Source organism: Camponotus floridanus, unplaced genomic scaffold, assembly GCF_003227725.1.
Source record: "Camponotus floridanus strain SB8 unplaced genomic scaffold, Cflo_v7.5 scaffold3, whole genome shotgun sequence".
NCBI classification, from domain to species: Eukaryota; Metazoa; Arthropoda; class Insecta; order Hymenoptera; family Formicidae; genus Camponotus; species Camponotus floridanus.
In genome coordinates this window covers 3,583,684-3,607,196 of record NW_020229436.1, presented here as the reverse complement: position 1 = coordinate 3,607,196, position 23,513 = coordinate 3,583,684, and the positions used below count along the sequence as shown (strand labels likewise).

At 32.9% G+C, this 23,513-nt stretch overlaps 1 protein-coding gene across 1 annotated transcript; it reads right to left on the bottom strand.

Moving 5' to 3' along the window:
* Positions 1 to 10,920: 10,920 nt before the first annotated feature.
* On the bottom strand, positions 10,921 to 14,372 carry LOC105249189 (acetylcholine receptor subunit beta-like 1). The gene is made up of 7 exons (XM_011254478.3): positions 14,315 to 14,372; positions 13,925 to 14,061; positions 13,548 to 13,702; positions 12,916 to 13,254; positions 12,369 to 12,746; positions 11,806 to 12,136; positions 10,921 to 11,650 (listed from the first exon to the last, which is right to left on the bottom strand). Exons 1-7 carry the CDS (start codon positions 14,370 to 14,372, stop codon positions 11,486 to 11,488), a joined length of 1,563 nt encoding a protein of 520 aa, XP_011252780.1. The 3' UTR covers positions 10,921 to 11,485.
* Positions 14,373 to 23,513: the final 9,141 nt, after the last annotated feature.

Here is a 23,513-nt window from a genome sequence, read left to right as displayed (position 1 = left end):
TATCAGCATCGCAACGTGAAATATTAAGATTAATGTGTGTCGCTTTGCGACAAATATTTCTTTCATCCGCAAACAATAGAGGGACATGACTTTACTTTTAAGTGCGTTCACAAAAAATTAACACGCATCACGTTCTCTATTAATTCACAAGCCGCTCGAGAGTTGTGGTAGAAAATCGCGGAAGCGACGAAGTCGATTAGTCACGATTAGTCAGGAAAAGGAAGAAGCAACGTGGGATGGCGATAAAGAAAGGAAGTTGCTCTTGTTGGATAGACACGTAGGCGGACGCCGTCTCGACGAGACATCGGGGAGACGAACTCAAGTAATGTACATTTTTCAGCTATCGGCACTGGATACGCGACAACCAATCACGTTATCTTTTAAATATGTACTATTAAAGGTTATTAAAGTAATGAACGTTGTTGATCATGTTGCGTTGCGGGCAGGATTACGCGTAGAAGTACGATAAAAACTATAAAACGGTGTGTTTTGATCTCTAGCGCGCGAACGATTAAAAAATAAATGATATAAACAGAATAACGTCGAATTGTATTAACACTCGTAAGGAAGGTAGAGAGTACATTACATTATGTAGATGAGAGAAACGCGGTTAATCACTATAAGTTTATCACTATAATCACTAGTTAACAAGAAATTAAAGAAATAATTCGCCAAAAAAAATGCATAGAGAGTTCGAGACATCGACACATACATTTTAATGCCGGAAAAGTCATTCTTTATGCGATAAAAATTAACATGCTTTAATATCAGTTTTTTATTAACTTGATAACATAACACAAATTAGATTAAGTTGCTCAAATATACGATGAAAAAAATATTTATTAATTAAATAGAAAAACATTTATTTTTATTTAAGCTACACAATTGTAAGCGTGTTGTTTTTAAAGGAGGATGTAAAATAGATTCTCGATGCTCTGATAATTTTTATCGCAAGGAAAATGTCCGGCCCCATCGTTCCTTTTTACGTGCGTTTGCTGTAGTTCAAGTTGGTGGAAAGGTGATTAATAATGCCAATTTATTGCAATTAAGAGTAGGAGGATGCGCCATCAATTTTTACAAGATAGGGAGATGTGGCTAAACTTTATGTCCCGTTCTGTCTAGTTACTTCTTTCTTTGAAATGACGATTATCTTTAAGATCGCAACACAAAGGCTGTTTCTTATTACATGTAATCAATTTTTTTATATTTATTATTAGTAAGATGTGTATGCGTTCTTAAAATATTGCCACATTGTTTCAAGTCACTCAGTACATTAAAGATGAGTAATCTCATTGCTATCGCAAAAGTCGAAAGTAGGGCTTCCTAATTAATGAAGCCTTCGCTTGTTCGCTCTAAAACCGCGAGTATAATCGCAATTGTTATACGCAAAAAAATAATACGCGTATCAGACCGAGATTAATTATACTGGCATTGCGGTTAATTATGTCGCAAGTGTAAAATTAATCTAGAAGCAGCGATATATATATGGATTACGAGTCCTAGAACATTACGGGTATCAAAAAGTCGTGTTAGCGAAGCAAACGCGTGATTTTAATGTATAATCAAGATTTAACGATTAGATAGTAAAAAAAAAAAGAAAATAATACGTTTTACCACGGTACGCGATACTGTACGACGATACTTGTCCTATAATTATACTTGTAAATGTGTATTATCACATATCGTAATGAGATTTACGTCGAAGACAGAAAATTGCTCACTGTAATTCGTCGCTAACGACTGCTGATTTATTTTCCTATAAATTAATAAGCGCACCGCGAGCGACGGTAGGAACAACCGTTTTTTCCCTTTACGCGGAAGTAGCTAGAAAATTTTGACGATAAAAAATATAGGTAAAAACGAAACAACGCGAGATTTCTTGGTAACGTGGAATGGTGCAACTTTGTATCAAGGAAGGATAAGGTTTTGAATCTACAATGCACAATAACGAATAACGGAGATTAAAATCGAAGCTATGGCTAAGTTAAATAAAACCGATACGATATTATGCCAGATTCTGAAAACCTTTCTTCACACCGTGATGCATAGTTCAGTTTTATGGCATATAAAATTCGAACCGCATACGATTACATTGTTATACAATTTAATGGGCTTCTTCCCGCGATTTCCGCGACGAGGAATCGAAAGAAGAACTATTGCCGATGATCTTTCTTGCTGAAAGAGATTCGGGAATCAACAAATTCCCGAACATCGCAAATTCGCATAAAAGTGGATTTTAAATTCAGGCGGAACGTGACACACTTCGCGCGAAAAGTTTCCACCTCCTTGAACTCGATATAGACAGTTTTCCGAAGATAACGCAGCAAACGTACTCAGGCATGGTGTGATTCGCCTACGTCTTGGTAGGCGAGAATAATGGACGGTCATAAGTCTGAAAAATTTATTATTCATTTGATGAGCTAGATTAAAAAGATATTAATCGTATGATTTATTATTATTAGTTTATTTTAAGCTTTTATAAGTAAAAAGTAAAACTTTTCAATTTCAAAAGTTTTAATTAGCTTTTATGATGTCGTGTCATATTTGATAAATTAAATATATACATATATTGCTATGTGTTCTTAAATAAATAATTACATGGCGAAATTAATTCTTGAACGCATATTTAATGCTTGTTTGATTTAATTCAATGTATTTAAACTTTAATTCTCTTCGATTCTATTAGAGTTAAAAAAGTAATATTTCTTCATATAACTTTCTTTTTCTTGGAGATGAGAACTCCAACATAAAATGTTTCAATTATTTTTAAACTTGTGTAACTGTTTTTTTGTTAAATTAAATTGTAAAAGTTAAACGAGAGCGGTAAATAAGGAAATTTCCGTACAAATTGACCATTTTAAGTAAACGACTGAATAAGAGATGACTGATTAAAAGAAAAGAGGGTAGAGTATGAGAAAAGATGAATAAGATAAGCGGCATTAACGTGACTTGCGCCTTTAAAATCGACAACTCAGCTTAATACGCGCGGGGCTGTTATATATAAACTGTAATCTTGTAAAAAAAAGAATATTAATAATGATAACGAGTTAGTGCTAACGATTAACGATAACGATAAATAATAATATTATTATTAATAATAACAATAATAATATTAAAACGTATTAGCTATGAGACTCTTTGCCTGTACGAAATGTTGAAATCTCCTTTCTACAACGTTAATGTACGATTTCCGCGAATCGAATCGTTCCCGATTAATGAGTAGTTGCGGCGGACAGAAAGATGGATAAAAAAAAAAGAAATTGAATAAATATGTGAATTAACTGAACAAAGATTAATAGACTCGTAGGATATTGTAGTAGCGCAGATGTACAGGGTGATGCGAGAAAAAAGAAAATCCGGCAGTGCGACGTGAGCGATTTTTTGAACGTCTCGTCCATCGATCGACATGAAAGGCAAGGAATAATCGGAATAAAATCGAAAGCAAATCAGAAAACGTACCAAATATATAATAAGGAATCGTTATTACTTTAAAAATTAATAATCCAATTCCGAAATTACGGCGAGCTTCGTTTCATCGAGCCGATGTGACGCTCCCGTCGTGACGTGGAAATTAACCCGTTATACCCAAAAGCGTAAATTTTGCTTCAATTTAGATAATAAAAAATCTATATATAAATACACAATACTCTGTATTTTTTTTTATTACGGGTTATAACGAGTTAAATCATACACGAGTTTCGTAGCACTTCTTCTTCTCACTTGACTCCTATATTAATTACTCGAGCGTTTTAAAGACTTACCTAAGGACTTATTACGATAGAGATAATTACGATTGCTCATCGATTATGCCTGTCGTTTAAGTGTCAAGACAATCCCCCGATGACTCCAAGCGGCTGACGACGAAAACTATACTTCTCGATATATATATATAATACTACCTCTAATTAACACGAGAGATTAATTCGACGGACGCATTATCTGTCGTGTGTAATTTATTGTAAGGTCTATTATACTATAGCATGCCAAAGTCTTCCGCCATTAGTCGCCTAGTATAGCTGAAGAGTTTTCTCGGTTGCGAAACTCTCGCGAGATCATCACCGTAAATCGCGCTCGCGTGAATTGATCCCGTTTGCACTAATGTCGTTCAAGGGGATAATTAAGATTCTGGAGAACGCTCGCGAAAGTCGTTGCAACTGCTCGTTCAGCTATTCAGCGTTAGTAGCTCGCTGTGATGTAAGTAGTCGAAGCTCTAGCGACAAATTTTACGCTCGTAGATCTAACATTGAAACTAGCCGCACGACGGGAAGCGAAAGGCGATGAAATGAGACGAAACTACCAGGATTTTCCTTGTCCGGATATTTAGAATAATCGATCGTATAATTTTATCCTACGAGTAAACGCATGTATTTGCATTTATGCATTTTACATGAATATGTCAGAATCGCGATCGCAACTTTCCCAACGCGAAACGCAAATCAAATATGATCGGATAAATCTTGCGTGCGTAGACAAAGGAAATTAAAATAAAATTATATATTGGCTCACGTAATCAATCTTTGAAATTTTAAACCTCGACACTTTATGATTTAATTGATCTTGCGATAATGATAGGATCAATCGTAATATTTCTCAAATATGCGAAGCTTTGCTGATTTTGGAGACAGTGTGAATTTTTCATAATAAATAATTCACACGCATGCTTTCGATGAAGGAAGAAGTGATATTAGCAAAGATAATTTTTATTAATCTGTATCACAGAGAACGAAATGTCAAAGTTGTCGAAGAAAATAGAAACACGCAGTCACGTTACTACTTTTTAAATACTATGTCTTTGGAAAGAAGCCATATTCTTTGGATTGGTGGAGACGTTCGGAAGATCGATGATCCCTTGCCTGTTCTTTTATTAGACCGCTCTTTATATACACACATACACATGTATTATATATTATACATACGCGACAGAGATTTAATTATATCGACGACACGTAGCGTGTAAATCGTTGCTCGCGCTCAGCCCCGTTGTTAAATTAAGCGAAACGAGATATCGTCCGCGTAGGATTTCGCTGCTCGTTATGAATCGCGTCGTTCTGCTCACCGTCGATCATAATATGAAATCCTTGAAGAAAATCTCTCTGTAAAAAATAATTTGATTAGACGAAGAAAACAATTGTCGTAAAAATCAGAGATTAAAATTGTTACGTAATAATTACGATCATAAATATTTTGCAAAAGTCTTAAGAAAATGTTACGAATATCAAGATGTGCAACAAGCAAGAGATTTTCGAATTTTCGAGGATGAAAGACTTAACGATCGACTCTAAAAAGAATTCCTTCGATACTCTTTCGAGTGTAAAGAAAAAAGTTTACAATCTTCAATCTCGAGTTAAATCGTTGTTGGAGAACGATTGTTCGGAGAGATGGAGGATGTTTCTGCTATAAAAAAAAACTGCGCTACCATATTTACGTCTATTTGATGACTTGTGGAGCTATCACGACAGAATTGGAAAAGCAAAACGACGCTTTTCGTGCCATCATACGCAGCAACGCAAGATTTCGAGTGTCACGTTATCGTGGAATCGTTTTGCCGACACGATTCGGGGCAAGATTTTGTGTGTAAATTCCACTGTGCCATTGTTTGTACAGAATTACAATGATTAATTGTCCGGATTAATCGATCGATTAGCGCGAACGAGCGAGCGAAAGCGCGGAAACAAGGAAAAGAGGAGAAATATTTAAGGTAGGCTCGTGCGCGTATCTTTTTTCACGACGATGGCGAGTTAATTAATTAGATTAACTGATTAGGTGAAGCGTAAGTTCAAGTGCCAAATTTGTAGCTAATCCTTAAAGCGTAAACGAGCGCACTGCGGAGCGAACGTCTTACGCGATAGGGCTGAATAGGAATGTAATTAACGTGAGAAAGATCAAAGGCGGCGCGGAAATCGCGTGTAATTAGGATCGATTGTGAATTAATCCGTTACGAGAGGATCGGGGAGAGTCTGCGAAATTACTCCGCGTAATTTGTTACAAATCTGTATAGAAAAATGTCCCGTCGATTTATTTCGCATTCGATTTAATAACATGTATTCTGGAAACAAAATTAAATAATTGTAATGATAATAATTCTCTATATCAAGATTAAATTTCATTTCAGTAAAAAAAAGATATCGATTACATCTTTATAAGTTAAAATAAATTATATATAACATTCTCTTCGATTAGATGAACAACAACAAATATAATAACAAAATATAATAATAAAAATATTAATTTCGTTTAGCTTTACATTTCTCTTAAATTTCTTATGTCAAACGCAGAATGTTAGTGTCAAGTAATACTCGAATTTATTGCACTGAGATGAGAGTGGGAGGACAAATTCCTGAGTTCGATTCGAACGAATATACATATTTTGCGTCGGAATTCCGCAGTAAAAGAAAGACGCACAGAAAAATGTCTTTATAAAAAGAAAAAACAGATAAGAGAGATAAACACGTCACAGCCAAATGAATTTAAAAATGAATTTTTACACAAGTGAAACTCAGTTATTTCCAGGCAATACTCGTTTCCTTCCGTACTGGATCCTCGTTCGGCTAATTTACCATGCGCGATTTCATAAGAAGCTGCATTATCTTATAAAAAAAAAATATATATATATATATATATATATATACATATATAAAAGTATTCGCGCTGGATGATTAGCGAAATAGCGAGGAAGAAAAGTAATCATCAAAAATTACCGCAAGAGAAATAATGATAATGATAACAAACAAAATAAATAAATAAATAAAAGCGAAACTATTAAAAAAAATCACATGTACCACTAAACATAAACTATATATATATATTTAAACTATTGAATGCTAAAGTCATATTCGTAATAATGAATAAAAAGAAATGATTAATAATCGATTAACTGAATATTAAAAGCTAGCCTGTAATCAATAGCGACGTAGTTATACTCTGACAGTAATTATAGGGGATGATTCAGAGATAGTCTATTAGCAGTTAGGGTCGAACTTTATCGAGATCACTTTCTCTCTAAACTAACGATGAAGAAAGAAGGAGTTATACCTAATTATCTCTCAATGCTAACCTATTGAATTTAACAGAAACGTAAAAGCCGCGCTGATGCGATTTCAGAAGACCGATTATATATAGAACGCGATCTAACTCTCTTCGTTATCTACCTACACCTATATCTCTTTATTCCCTATGTACTTTAAAAGAAGAAAAGGTATCGTCACACGTATTGTCCACCGTTACAATCAATCGTTAAGATCGACAATGGTGTGCATTATTGATCGCCATCGAGAATACGAATGGGAGGATAGAGAAGACGCGAGAATGTATGAAAAGAGTTACTATATTTCCGTAGACCCTGGTGGGAACGATGCAATTGAACTGAACTCACCCGATCTCACTTGACTTTTAATTATGCCTCTGAACAACAGCCTGGTCCGATAATAGTAAATCCATACCACGGAGGAGATATAAGAGAGCGTGAATAAAAATTTGTTATATTTCTACGCTGGGCTCCTTTTCGAGGCAACGTTGATCGATATGAGAATCCCTGTTAACTGGTGAGCACTGTAATCGCCGCATTGTAATATTATTAACATTATTACGTTATTATGAAATTGTTGAAATAAATGAAATGAAAATAAACGTCTTCCATTCTCTCCTCTTTTCAGTTTCTTTCGGCCAAAAACGTCTCACTTATCATGATGGATTCTCATCGGTAATTCGGGAAAGCAATATTATTTTTTTTGTTTTATATATATATATATATATATATATATATATATATATATATGAAGTGTTATCTTTAAATCATGTATCAGTCAAGACACGTGAAGGTATGAAATTTGATGATTTTATTGATGTGTTATTTCATTATAAAAAGGATTTAGCTATTTTACGCGTTAAAGTTCTCTTTTACCTACCAACATACAGTAATGAACGAATATATAGTCACTATTATTTATCATGCATAATAAAGTACAAACTTGGTAGGTCAACAATAACGATTTCTTGTTTCATGCGCAGAAGTAAATTATAAAATATTATATTCGCTAATGCGGTAATTATTCTTGTCGCAGTAGATAAATAACGCATGTATACCGGCTGAAATGTACACTTTTTTACTGTCATTGTTTATATTAAATCGCGCTCAATAAATTAGATAAAACCCATCAACGTAAAAAAGCTAAAATAAAATAAAATACACACAATATATCTGGTCTCTAAAAACTTTAATTATTGTATTTTTGTGGAGGAAGACACGTCATACGCTATCAACGCATTGTAAGAGAGATAAATTATTCTAGTTATATCCATTATGAACATACAGTAATTTTTTCAATGAATTATTGCAACATAATATTGTTTATAAAAGTAAAATTTATACATAAAATAAATTATTGTTAACTTATCATAATCGAGAAAAAGATTTATATTATAAATTTTGGAAATTATATAAAGCTGTATTCCCTTCTTCCCCTTCATACAATTTGCTAAAATTGACATAAAGAGTTATAATCAAAGATATATTCTTTCGTTAAAGATTCCGCATCAACTATTGCTATATCAAGCATCTTTGGGTAAGAAACTTATTTTGCTTAAACAAACATAACGATTAATTTACATACTAACAGACATAAATACTTTTGAAAAATCATTACAACAGCTACAACATTATTATTCATCAAATAGAATAAAATATTTATGTACGTATAATAACTACTTATCATATTAAAAAATTCTGTGAGACTGATCAATTGATAATTGAAAATCTCGATATAATCGAATAAATTGCCATGTACGAGTTTCGCTACAAATGTAAAGTCCATAGAATTTATAAATACTAAATTTGCAATTATCTATATATTGAGAGATACGATAAAAAATGATAAAAAATGCATAAAATTATAGAATAATATGAAGAGATTACATTTTTTTCGTTTGTTTCGCTACTTGCATAAGAATCCTCATTAATCAACAATCGATTGCAACTTTTTCTCTCAGCTGAACGCTCTATCAGAGAACACATGACCGTTTGACAGCCTCTCTGTACAATATACGCAATATAATACGATAAGCATGATTATGATGTTCTATTAACGCATAATAATTCTACGTTCTTATGACGATGAACGTGGAATTTGCGTTTTTTTTCTAATATGCGCATTTATAGTTATTAGCGCAAATACATTGGCTCATTTCGCATTTAACTAAACATATTTGTCTAAACAACTAAACGTTATCTATTTTTGCTTTGTTTACTTATTTCGTATATTAAGACGAAACTCTTTTAAATTCTATCACGTAGCATACAAGTTAATTGTAATAATGAAAGCTATTCACCACATATTTTTATGTTTGTAAAATAAAAATATAATAAAATTTGTGGAAATATCTAATGAAGAAAAATTTAAACAATAGGAAAGCATCGTATCTATATGTATATATTCTACAATGTATTCAGTAATAATTATTCAGATAAATATGTGGTATGAGTCATTTTATTTTTAATCTTTGGAAGGCCAACTTCAGAGTCAACACATTCTGAAAGTAATTTATAATTTCTATTTAAATAATTTCGATAAAAATGCAAGTGATAATGAAATAGATTTATTTTATCATTCCAATGAACGAAATCTATTTATTTATTTAATTATACCTTGACTTGTATTGGTCTTCCAATGCTAAACTCATCGTATTTAGATACGAGAAAAAAATCTCTTCATAATTTATATTAATTTAATTTATAATCTTTCATGCTCGCATGAAATTTGTTACTAGAAACTCGTCGATGCGAATATTTGATGAGCGTGAGTTGAAATCGTCGCAATTCTATCAATACGTATAATCAACACGATACGACGATGAGTATCAAACGCGAGCTCAGCTAAATTACAATGTGGCAACGATAATTTGCACGATTATTATCAAAATTATTTCAAATCTATATCTAAGCCATCGTCGCAAAATTGATTTCGCATATCTATTCGCACGTAGATGCGCATTGTTAAAAATGTTTCGACCTTATTTTACAAGGAAATTTTTAACTTTGATATTTGAGACTTTGATCGATACTGGTCGAAACTGATCGCCAAAATTGCGATCAAGAAATCAGATAAAGGACCGTTTTTTCATCATACACTTAACACTAAAGTTGTTAACGTACATATTATTATGTACGTACGTTAAACATGCATACTTTTGGCAACTCAGATTCAAAAACAAAAAATATACATTTAATGATAGATTTATTAATAAATGATGAAACTACGGTCCTAGGAAAATGCGCGACAATTTTACACAACTTTACATAATTTTTAATGTTAAACGTGAATTCCTTGTAAGTTTGAATTATTTTATAATATAAATAATATTTTTCGTTATATATTTGCTAACTTACCAGACTATTGGATTATTTGTATTCTAATTAAGAGATATCGATATAGTTGACTAAACATGTGTTTGTGCGTACCATCGTTATATTAATATATTATAATAATCTTGCCAAAGTTCGATTAATTAATCCCACATTTTTTTCTAATTACGGACTCTATATTACATAAGCGGATTTCATCGTTTAACATTAAGTCTATTACATTTGATAGTTACATTTGAAGGAGCAAACATGATATTTCCAATAAGATATCTATACAATATATAAATAGATAAAACTATTTGTATTATATTCTAACAAAATATATCTCTTAAATAATTAAAAGTCAAATTCTTTTTAACAAAAATTTATAATATATATTAACAAAGCAATATATTAACAAAGACAATTTAGTCTATGTATATTTTTTCTTTCTCTTTCTTTTTCTTAAAACAAAGTTTCTAAATTTTTTTAAGCAATGGATTCTTAATTTAAGTACCATAAATATAAATTTCTCTTTGGTTATGTAAATGATATTATTTCGAAACAATTAAAAAAATTAGCAAGTGATTTCTTATAATATATAATGTGCTTAATAATTTTGGAAATATCTATTTACTCCGATAAAATGAAAGACGAGATCCATTCGATGTTTGCTTCGCAAACCCTTCGTCTAAGCACATCGCGATAGAGCTATCGGAAGTTAATGGCATTGGGGAAGACAACAATCGCAGAGGCAGCCTGGATTAATGCTAGTGGAATTATTACCTAAATAATGTATGCCATATCGATCGCCCGAACTTTGTAACTAAGAACATTTGCGAATAAAAAATTTTACTAATCTTGAATAAAAAAAATATACATACACACAATGGCAGCAGATTGAGTTGAAACTTTCATTAAATAAATTTGTACTTTGCATAAGATTTGATAGAAATTTGTATAAAAAATAATTACTTGTGTGATTTGAATAACTGCTTTTGAGCTGTAAACGTTGTACGTTTTAAAACTGACATGGCAAGATCATTCACATGACGTTGTACAAAATCGATTTCGAAAAGGACGAAATGAGAACGGTCGGTAACGATGGCACATTATTTGTAATTGCGATTCGTTAAGACAAATCAGATTTTATTTTCCGCGATAAATTTCTATGATACGATCCTGGTCCACGTACTCGAAAATGTGAGGCGCGTCCATTAGGATCCCGACGGTACCCGCGGTCGTCACTATAAAGAAGATATAAAGTTGCAGTCGATCGATCACCATTGCAACGTATTTCCAGTCCTCCCTTGTCTATAAAAGAATGACGTCGGAGAAAAGGAAGATTTAGTAAAACGAAATGTTGGTTACACAAATCTAAGAGGTCTTTCATTTCATGCATAAGACGTATAACCAACTTTCTTACAGTATTTATTGAGAAAGATGAGAAAGATGAGGAAGATTTTCACCTGTATATACAAGTCCTCGTTCCTGAGATGCTCCGCTATAAACTCCACTGCCTCGGTAGCCTTGCTGGCTTCCGGGCTGAGCAACACGGAATCCGAACTCTCGGATCCTCTTCTATCCCCCATGCCCTCCCCTCCCCCAGCAGCGCTGGAGCTGCTCGTGGTGTGGTGCACCTTACGATTGATCTTACAATTAGGATGATGCAGATCGGATAGCTCCATTACTTCCATCTTTGACTTGGCCAAAGAGGCTGGCAGGTGTTTCGGCACCTCGGTCGGGCTCCCCGAATATGTGGAAGCTGGCAGTGTTACATTCGGTATCTCCATCATCCATCTGACAAAGAAATATCCCTTTATTCGAGTAGCGATGTGGCGTTGGATGGAAAAATGTATCACATGTTTAATTAATTAAATTTGTATCACATATATCTTTATGAGATTTATGTCTAGTTGGATTAATTTTTTTATTATAATAATTATTAATTTTTTAGTTAACAAGAAAATCTTGAATTATATAATTATATATTCTTTGTTAATAATATATTTCTTAAAAAATAATCTCTTACCTCAATCGCGTTTTCTTTGGCCGCCTCATAAATAGAATTGTTGGCAGATATTTAAGAAAGATCTTGCGTATGAGCTGAGGCATTCTGTGAGTCCTCGGTCCACGAAAGTTCCAATTGATGATGATAACAGTTACTAAGATACTGACAGTATTCATGATGAAAGTGAAGAGCAGATATTTAGCTATTAATGGCAGCACAAGAGATGTAGGCGGCAGAATTTTGCTGACTAACAGAAGAAACACGACCAGAGATAGAAGAATGCTGATACCTAAAGTGACCTTTTCACCGGCTTCTGCAGGAAGATAGAAAACGAGAACGCAGAGGAAAGAGATCAGAACTGTTGGCAGTATCAAGTTGACTGTGTAGAAGAGAGTCTTCCTGCAAAAATAATATAAATATTTTAGGATTTGATAAGATATGTGTGGCTAATATTTTTTTTCTTAAAGTCTTGACTTATAATTATAATGAGGCAAAATAATACATCATATTGTAGACAAAAGTCGAAGCAATATTCAAGATGAAACTGATACAATTCCAAACTATGTACCTGCGGATAATTATGTAGAAAGTGATGTCCGTTTCCGTGGGAAAATCACCCTGATAAGTATTAAGATACGCCGGGACGCTGATGATGTCCCATGTGCCGCTTTTCCAATAATCGGACAGGTCAACGAAGTTTTTATCGTTGTAGAGCGCGAGAGAGACTTGATCACCGTTGAAGGTCCACGAGCCGAATTTCATGATGCATGTCTGCTGATCGAAGGGGAAATACGTGACGTCGATCGTGCACGAGCTTTGATAGATCGCTGGCGGCACCCAGAGCACCTCGCCGTTCGGATATATTAATACGTTACTCTTGTAACGAACCTCATAGTTGCCATCAGCACTGTAAACAAAGTAAATATAATTTTAGTACAAATATAATCAATTAAAAGAACAAATTTTATTTTACACTAGCAGCTAAATCACATTTTAATCATTTCACTGTCAAAATGTCTGACGAACAAATGCAAACATTGTTCTTATTTACGGCTAATTCGTTTTAGTTTAAAATAATTGAATTTTTTTTAATAATTTATTTTAGACATATGTACATCAATACTGATACATTTCGATTCGAATAAAAAAAATGATTAATATGTAAATTTCTAATAAAACATGCAAATAAGGTTCTCATACTTATTGAATAATACTATGTCCGGTTTCCACACTTTGTCGGGTGGTAATCTCAGGACACCGATTCCGCCATAATCTGCTTCGTCCCATTGCAATTGATAATCCATCCATACGAATCTCAACCATACGTTCGATTTCATAATCTGGTTCTTTTCATTCTAAAAAATTTCAAAAATCTATGTAAAAATTTTGAAGATTTTTTGAAATGACAATAATTTTATACTATTATTTGTATAATTTAATTTTTTTGTAAAAAGTATAATTAATATTATTTTGTAAAAAGTATAATTAATATTATTTTGTAAAAAATATAATTAATATTTATTAATATTATCAATATTTCAATTGCGCGAAAAAGAAGTGGAATAAGGGAATCTCACCACATTGATCAATTGCACGAAGGCGAGGCCGAACCTCACGTGTACCTTCTCCGTCATATTTTGCACTGGTCGGATGAGTTTATTGTACCCTCTGAACAAATCTCGCACCAGTCTCTCCTCATCTTCGGAGCACAGACCTGCAAGTAAAGCGATTATCGCAATTAACGAAATTGATCGAGATTCGACGAATAAAGCTGTGAATCGTGCGAAAAAATTCGTATAAAATTAAAAACTCGCACGCCGACTTTATTTTCGCCGCCTCGCACTTCACTCCTTTCGTTCTCTCGTCGTGTCGGGAAGTTTACACATCCAAGCATCCCTGCACTTTTCTTAAAGCACGCGAGCTTTTCCTCAAGTTTCAATTCGTCGCTCCGGAAATGGCACACTTACCGACGCACAGAATCGCCGAGATCAGAAAGAGCCGCGCGAGACGCAGGCAGAAATACATTTTGGGCGGGTTCGTTGTGGGGTTGATTGTGGTCCCACCCGAACGCGCCGCGAGAACAGTCACCACCGCCGCCACCGCCGCCGCCACGGATCAATATAGAAGCGCAGACGCTGGCCAATAATTGCATTTCCTTCCTTGCAACCCGACACACCGAAGCCACCCTCGACGGGCGATTGCAACTCTCGTCATCGCGCACTTTCTCACAATCTCTGGTGATTCATTGCCGAAGATCACCGCCGAAACTGCCGTGACTTTATTCGGCGAAAAGGAATGTCACCAGGGGGATGTGACGAAACACCATCGACTATAGCGAAATTTTCAATTCGCCGGAATAAATTGTGCTATTTGAGGGGTTGGCAACTAAGGGTTGTTGGCCGTCCTTGATGCAGAAACACTGCTTTACCGAGGGATTCTGGACAAGCCGCGGAAGATGGAATTGCATAGAGGGGAATAAACGAATCCAGTATAGGTTTTTTGGATCGCTATTAAATAGAACTCTACATAAAAATAATCAAATAAAAATTTTAAGAAAAAATAAAAATCCTTTGGATTTATTATATACAATTGTATATTATAATTTTATATATGTATAAATATTATTATATAATAATTATAATTATTATTATATGTAATTATATTTTCTAATATTTATTTTAATATTTTTTTTTTTTCATCTGTAACATTTCAAGGATGAAAATAATTAAAGCATATCGGCAATTTGCGTATTTTCAAGTTATGGTAAAGGGTTGATTTGCATATTAAATAATCATTATACATAGATGTATCTTAAATGATTATAAAGTAATTATTGAAATCTCCTATATTGTGTATATTGTACAAAAACCTTCGACCGTACAGTTCGAAACTCGTTGTATGTAGCGAAAGCTATGCCAAAGTTATATATAATTATAGATTATTTCGAAACGCTTCCTAACTTTCCGGTGACATATAGGCCGCGTTGCAGCGAAATGGCAATTTATTACGCACAACTTCCAAATTGTTTGGAAAACACACACATTCGAAACTTTCCTTACATATTATCCCTCATTATTATGTCAGCGCAGGTGCAACGCGATAACTGTCGCATAATAGACAGTGAGTGTATAATTACGTATTATCGCGAAATATAATATCGTCAGTATTTTCTGCGAAAAATTTAAACGCCTTGCGCCGCAGTGTTTTCGCAGAGTTTTTCAAATTGAATTTTAAATTTATCATCATTTACATTTCTATTAGCTCGTTATCCATACATTACGTTTTCATAAAATATGATAATTAGATGATAGCTGACACATCACGAAGAAATATAATTTTATAGTGGCGGTCAAAAAAAGTTCTAAACAAAATCTAAAATAATTTATCGATATTTTTAGCTTATTGAAAATTTCGCGCGATTTTTTCACTTTATAGAAACTTTTTCTTTGCAATTTTATTTTAAATATGCAAAATAATATTTATTTATTTATTTATTATTTTTGTCGTGTACTTCATTTTGAAAATATAACAAATAATTTGTAAATTACAATTAATTCTAATGCGTTGCAATATCTTATCTGAAGATCTAGGATTTGCTTATTACATGTTTTTGCAAGTCATTTCATATCAGTTGTCAGCTTGCGCCAGTTAAGTTTGACCGGAGAGTGTAACATCATTTTGTGGTAACGCTGTTATTGGCACAACATTGCTAAGATACGACAATGCTGTACAGTTGAGCTAGTATTTCGACAGTTACTAGTGCAGTTAGCACTGGCCGATATTGGCTCGCATCAGTTTAATTGTAGACATAGTAGCAAGATTATACACGTTTCTCTCAAGATTCCACTGTAATATGTTGAATTATAATTACAACATTTCTATGTATTTCTTTCTATAAATTTCTTATTGGAGCATATATTTAAATATTATCATTGTTGTATTTTTAGCTATCTTAATATTTCATTTTAGATTCATCGGAATTTATTCTAAAATAGAACATCAAATTTCAATTATTAGATAGAAATAAATTATTATCGGATCGATATTGTCCGTCTATATTTACTCATCATCGCTAAGCTAGTCTTGAGTCTATTTAACAATATTGATGAGCTTTGCAGAAATACCACACTAGAAAGATTTCAATAACTGCAGACAGATCTAAGTCACAGCGTCACATCAGAAGCAATCAGTGGCTTGGTTGACCAGAAACAATAAACTCCGGAAACACCGAATGGACTAGATCGGGTAATAACGGCGCGCTTTGTAAAATAACAACGAGATTTGCAGAGTCTATCGTGCCCTGCACACAGGGAACAAAGCCGTCGTGCCGCTTGTATGCACGAACTGGTCCAGCTTCGCAAAGCTGCATGTGCGCATCGACCGTCCATGTATACATTGGTATGCGTTATTGTTTGATTAAGCGCCATCCACGTGCGATACAACTGCATCGGAGCAAGGCGGTTCATATATGATGAAGCACAAAACTTGGCCCGAACTGCAACGAAACCGCAGTCCCCGTCCGCTTTTCACCGACAACTTTTTCGCGGAAAATATTTGCAGTCGCGGGCGCAATCCGCTTTCTGCGGTCGTGCATGCGTTCGTCGCCTCCGGAGGGAACTCTTCAAAGACTATAGTATTTCGAACAACACGAAACAAATTTTCGAACTTTGTTGTAAGCTCGGCTGAATTATTTGTGTTTTAATTTTATTTGACCGATTGTGAAGATGTATATTTCTAACTCTCAAGAATTTATTCTTAATTAAAAATGAAAAAGCTATTTGCCAAATATGTGTATATAACATATATATCTTTGATAAAAATTATTAATAGTATATATTTTTTATAAAAAGTAAATAAATAATTTAAAAATAAAAAGTAATATAAAATAATTTAAATAATACGATTAAATAGAAGAACGTCTATTATTTTTAATTGCATTTTTGGAAAATAAAATGTTAAATATATTTATCAATTAACCGAGAAAAAATTATAACCGCTCGAATTAAATTGCGGAAAACACAAAGCAGAAAATCCAAGCACTTATCTATACTTGGAAGAACTTAATCTTCTTTAAGGGATCATTACCGTACGTTACTAGAGAGCCACTTCTCGGCATTAATAATTTGGTTTTTTAATAAACATACATAATCATGCGCGGACGAATCTTTTTTTTCGGTCATGTATTTAAAGCGACCGCAGTCGTTGGTTGAAAGCCATCCGCTCCTCCACAGAAATAAAGTAAAAATCACCACTGTGTATTTGCGTAGTCCAGTCGCGCATGAAGGCGCGTTTCTCAGCGCGCGTGCAATTTTATAAAATTCCTTGCGTACCGCCCATTGCGCAACCATGAAAATTTAGTGGCGATAAAACGTGTCAGGTTTTATCACTCATAATGCAGAAAAATGCATAACCTACGGACACGTCGAGATAACCGTAAAAAACACGTTATTTTTATAAGGCGCCCCGGATAAAGCTAAGCGCTTGTATGCGATGGAATCGATGAAGTTACGATGAAATCGATCATTTTGGCGGACATATAAATCGATAAATTGATATTCTATTATGAAAAAAATGGGACATTATTTTAATAATACTGCATTTTTATGGAAACTTTCTTGTAAATATTCTGGTGAAATATTATCAAACAAATTGATACCTATATGTGACTCTATTTCATTAAAATATTAATTTTGATTTAAGTGATCGTATATAAATATATGACTATTAAAAATGTGAATAATGTTACTTTATATTGTTAAAAGTTGATGTAGCTTTAAAATGTATAACATATATCACAAAAGTTTACAATTAAAATGTTTGAAAATCATATAGAAGGAAACTAATATAAGTATATACTTTTTTATTTTATGAAAAATTATTTTAATATTATTAATGTTTTGTAATTATCAATTTAAAGTTTTAAAATGCAAAAAATGAACAAAATTAATTTTAGTTGATGATACGAAATTGATAAAACACAATAATATATTTATTCACATATATATTATATACAATTTTGACATATGTAGGTCAACCTTTATCTAAAAGTCAATTTTCACATTCAAAGAAGTGCATATGACGGTGAAAATTGTAGAATCTTGTAAAAAATCCTATTCGTTTTAGAGAGACAAAAAAGACTTCAATGAAACTAATTAACGTTCCTTTTATCAAGCTTGCATTCGTCCACTTTCATTACACTACTTTTAAGTACTTAAATACGCTCTCCCATGAAACTAGTTGCGTTTGACGGTTCGTTCGTGCGGAATTTATTTTTTTTATCACAATTCGCGAAGAAGATCGCATTGTCATAAACTGAAATCAGCGTCGCGTAAAACCTTCGCTTTGTTTGATAAAATACGTTTAAATGAAGTCAGAAATCAAAATTATGCCGCAAGTCTGTTTAATCATTTTCTAAAACATAGGAGACTCGTATATTTTAAAGCCCTTTCTCTTCTACTGATGCGAGAAGAGAAAATGAATTTTAAAAAATTTTCAAAATTTATTAAATTTATAATATATATAGAATATAAAAGATTCCACATTTGAAAAAATAAAGTCAACGCATCATTCTTGAATTGACCACTCTTGAATTTGAAGTTTTGAACATTAGAAATGATGACAATATTTTTTTTTTTAAGTATTTAATATAGATACGTCAATAATTTTAAATATCTATTTTTAAACCTAAAACTACATATTTTCAATTATTATTAATTTAAAATTAAAAATTTTTAATTAGAATTTCGAGAAAATGTAGCATCATTATACTTTTGTGGAATTATATTTTAACGGGTATTTTGTGCTCATCTAAAAGATCAAGATGTTTAAAAAACAAGATATAAATTCTAAAGATTCCGTAAGACTCGGAATTTTATCTTGTGAACGCAGAAAGAGTCTTGATAGCAAAGTTAAATTTATGGAATCCGAGGAATACGAGGATCAAATGAGCAATGAGCGTCAATCTCCACGTAAATCGCAGACAAATGAGCACTTGAGCATATGTCCGGACAGCCCCTTTGTCTTCCTGGATATCGTTCGCCTATCGATCCTGTGCCGGTCAATATCTGGTCCGTTCTCAATTAACCGCCAAGCTACCGATCCAGTGTTCTCGTGGCAAACGCCTTAATCCTTCCGCATCCAGCTAGACACGTACATTGGCTTGTCGGTTGATCAAACCGACTCTATTAATCGGCTTTAACAAACTCAGATGCGGATTAAAGCTTTCGACAAAGCTCAACACAAGTCTTTGCGTTGTCGGATGCATCAGTGATCTATTAAATTATACTTATATTATTGGCTAATCTGATGATTCTCTTCTTAATAAAAATATCTCTTTCGTCATTTATTTCTCAGGAATTACATGAGATTTGTATTTTAAATTTCGTTAATTTGTAGAGAAACAAAACATAATAAAGAAATTTAAAAATTATTTGCCGTATTTAAAACATGTACAACATTATATAATTATATATGTATATTATATAACTATGTACATATTTATTAACGAAATAATATTCCTTTATTAAGCAAAGAAATTAAATTATCTGACAATATTTCATTGGTCATTTATTCATGCATTTATCCTCTGTTCATAATTAAAGAAGGATAAATTAAAATGTGTCGGGAAGTATCAATATATATTTTGCTTTATAATGTTAAACATGATAACTCGTAATCTATAAAGCTATAAAATCTGCACTGTATACATCTAATTTAATAATGTATACGATTGTGAAATAACTACTACTCATCAAACATCTGATAAAGCATTCCATTGGTCTCGATGTTAATCTGATAATTCGAATTGGTAGCGTTCATTCGCAATCATTAATCAATTGCAGCGAACGATCGCAAGCTTTGCGCTGACAATCGATTTGTTGATGGCGTAACTTGCTGCACCATTAGATAAATTATCTGTTCGATAAATAATACGACAAAAGAATAAATTAATTCAAATTTAACGCACCTCGGCATTCCTTCATATTTGCTCGCGGCGAAATCGAACTGCGAGCATACAATACATCATGGATATAATACGGCTCGGTTTACAAATAGTGATAGTTAACGGGATCATCGGAAATCTTGCCACAAATTTTCAACTCCGCATGTGAAGGATCGCGCCAAATTTTCGTGAGCACGACATGACGTTACCAAATCGAGACTGACAATAACGCAGACATACGATGCTCCTCTTTGAGATCGATCCTATGCCACGCGAGTTGTCTAGTTAAAGTGAATACATTGCATCCATCTACATGTGTTTGCAGATCTATCAATATTCATCTCAAAATGAAAATGACATATTCATCTTTCTACCAAGTCAAGTAACGATATTTATGATTGACAATATTCTTCTCTTTTTCTCCGAGGAATATATTTATGTAATTGCAATAGCCTACATCTGAAGCTTGAAAGTTCAAGTAATTTTTATATAAATGACATTTTCTCTAATTATAAAACTAATGAAATTGTTAATGTCAAGAGACATCTCTTCAGCGTTAAACTAAAAACATTTGTTTGTGGAAATAATGTGGCACGACATGGGGACGTAGAAACATTGGGGTTACTAATAACCTCTATTGAGGGTTTTGAGCTTCCCTATACAGAAAATGAGTGCTTATTTACGTATTGCTCATTTAGCACAAACTTAAACAGACGCACTCTAAACATGTGAAATATCTTATCTCGAGCCTTGCATCCTTTTGCAGCAAATTCTATTAATAAATCAAGTGTGCCCTCTTTATTGTGTTGCTCAATCAAAAATGAAGAAGCTTTTTGTTCTAAATTTAAGCGGCTTAAGCTTTATAAGAATCTTATTTCGCGTTTTCTTTGCTGTATTACAACTGCATTACTCAGCATTGATACAAAAAATTGATAAATTAAGTAATTGTGTTATTAATCACGGCAACGAGACGACAAGTCGATATCGGTCTGGAAACATACCGATAATAAAATCGTAAAAATTTCTCACGGTCTTTTCATGAAACAGTTGTCACCATTCCCTCGCGAATCGATCGCTCTTAAAAGAGAGTCACCCCTGTTTGTGTTCGCCCGCGGCAGTCGGCAGTAAGTCGAGCTTTCCACTTTGTTGTCGATAATTCGCCGTTTCGCTTAGCGCAGTTAATACCGGCGCATCCGTTAATGCCTCTTCCGCGACAACTTACGAATCTGCGCAGCTGCGCTAATTGTTGCGGTACTAATCAGCTTAACTAGTCGAGTGGGCAGGTGGACTGCCACACACGCGCTTCCTAAATGCATTAACGTAACACACAGGAAGACCTGCCAACCGAGCGATTTCCGATCGATTTTCGGAATATCTCACCGCTGCACTAATTTCGATATAAAGCCGCGTCTCTCTATCAAAGAGATCCTAAAATTTTATCAAATAGAGGAACGTACTTTTAATACAAGAGCACAAGGTAATTTAATCTTTTGCCGCATAAAGTTTTTGCCTAATTTTCTAATAACCCATCTTTTTCTCTCTTTAAATCAATTTTTTTCTCTTTCTAATGAAAAATATCTATAATTTTGTACTACACAAATAGAAGCATTTATAGTTTACGCAAATAACTAATGATTAAAAATAAAGAGTTTTCGAAGTTCCAAAAAGGAAAACGATTAATAATATGTATTCTATTAATAGTAATTTAGGAGAATAAATTTATTTATCACATATTACGATACACAAAGTAATGTGGATAATACTAGTTTGTAATTGATCAGAAACGTTATGTGCTATTGTAATATTGATAGGATAATAAACAACTAATATTGATGTATATTAATATCAATCTTGTTTATAGTTGGTATTAATGTACTATACTGCGATAATGATTTGCGCGGTTAGTTTATGAACTGGGAGAGAGACGACTGGTTAGCGATTCAATAATCTTGCTTTAGTTATTTAGCATTATTTGTGGTAATAATTTTAGTCAATCCATTGGAACCCGTTGGTCAATGATTATTTTATATATACACATATATACATACATACGTATGTGTGTTATTGACAAATTTCTATGTTCATTAATAATCATTATTTTATAATATAATGAATATAATAAATATGAATATAATGAATATAATGAATATAATAAAAATAACTTAAAAATAAAAATCCTGAAAATTATTTACATAATACTTTATTTACTTTATTTACTAAAGAGAAAAAGAGAGAGAAATTAATACATTTGCTCACAAATTTTTATATAAATAATTCTAGCATATATACATATATATATATATATATATATATATATATGTGTGTGTGTATATGTATATATGTATTTATGATCACCTATCAGTTTTCATCCCCCAACTTAGCATTTCAATGGTGCGTTATTGTTTCAAATTATTCAAGTGACATTGCCAGCTGAAATGATCGATGAAATGAATAATGATGTAAACGACACATAGAGATTGAACGATAACAAGAATAAAACGATAACAAGAATAAAACGATAACAAGAATAAAAGGAAATAAAGTTTATTCGCTCAATCATTTTATCTTTATTAATGAGATAGTTTTCTTATAGCAAAGTATTATTCCTAATAATATACACATTTTTATAACTAAATTTTTATAAAAAATTTTTACAATAAACTTTTATAATAAATAATTAGTGCAATATTTTTATGTAGTTATATAACAATGAATTTCGTGAGGAAAATCCAATTATTATTGTAATGATCCATCGATTTGATCATTCATTCGTAATAGCCGTATTAATTTGGTATGTTTCAGGGTGCCGCACGTAATTATCGATTTCTGGATTAGCTGCTCAGCGAGATATAATCGTCGAAGGGCGTTCAAATGACAGCGGCAGTATCGGTGAGAATGACAGAGACGTGTCACGACAACGACGATCTACGCAAGGGCGAAAGAGGGTGCACGTGTAAGAACTGTAATTGATGGCGTCCTGTTTTGACAGGAACTACGTTACACAGAGGATTTAGGTACGATCTTGTTCTGCTCTAAAATCCCATCTTCCTTCCCAACTGTCTGAGTAACTGAGGAACAATACCTTCGAACATCTATACGCGTCGTCCTTAATATATTCATTGTTAATTGTATATGTGCTTGATATAATAATTTAATTCTAATTTAATGCACTATTTATTTAATTTTATATTTTTTATTATAAGCAGATTTATGAAAGCAGACAA

Bases quoted from the DNA above. Each gene is read 5' to 3' on its own strand.
- LOC105249189 (XM_011254478.3), bottom strand. From the start codon at position 14,372: ATGTATTTCTGCCTGCGTCTCGCGCGGCTCTTTCTGATCTCGGCGATT. The intron at 13,255-13,547 runs GTATGAGAACCT...CTTTGTTTACAG, and splicing joins GACATAGTATTATTCAATAA to TGCTGATGGCAACTATGAGG. The intron at 12,137-12,368 runs GTAAGAGATTAT...TTTCTTTGTCAG, and splicing joins CCAAAGAAAACGCGATTGAG to ATGGATGATGGAGATACCGA.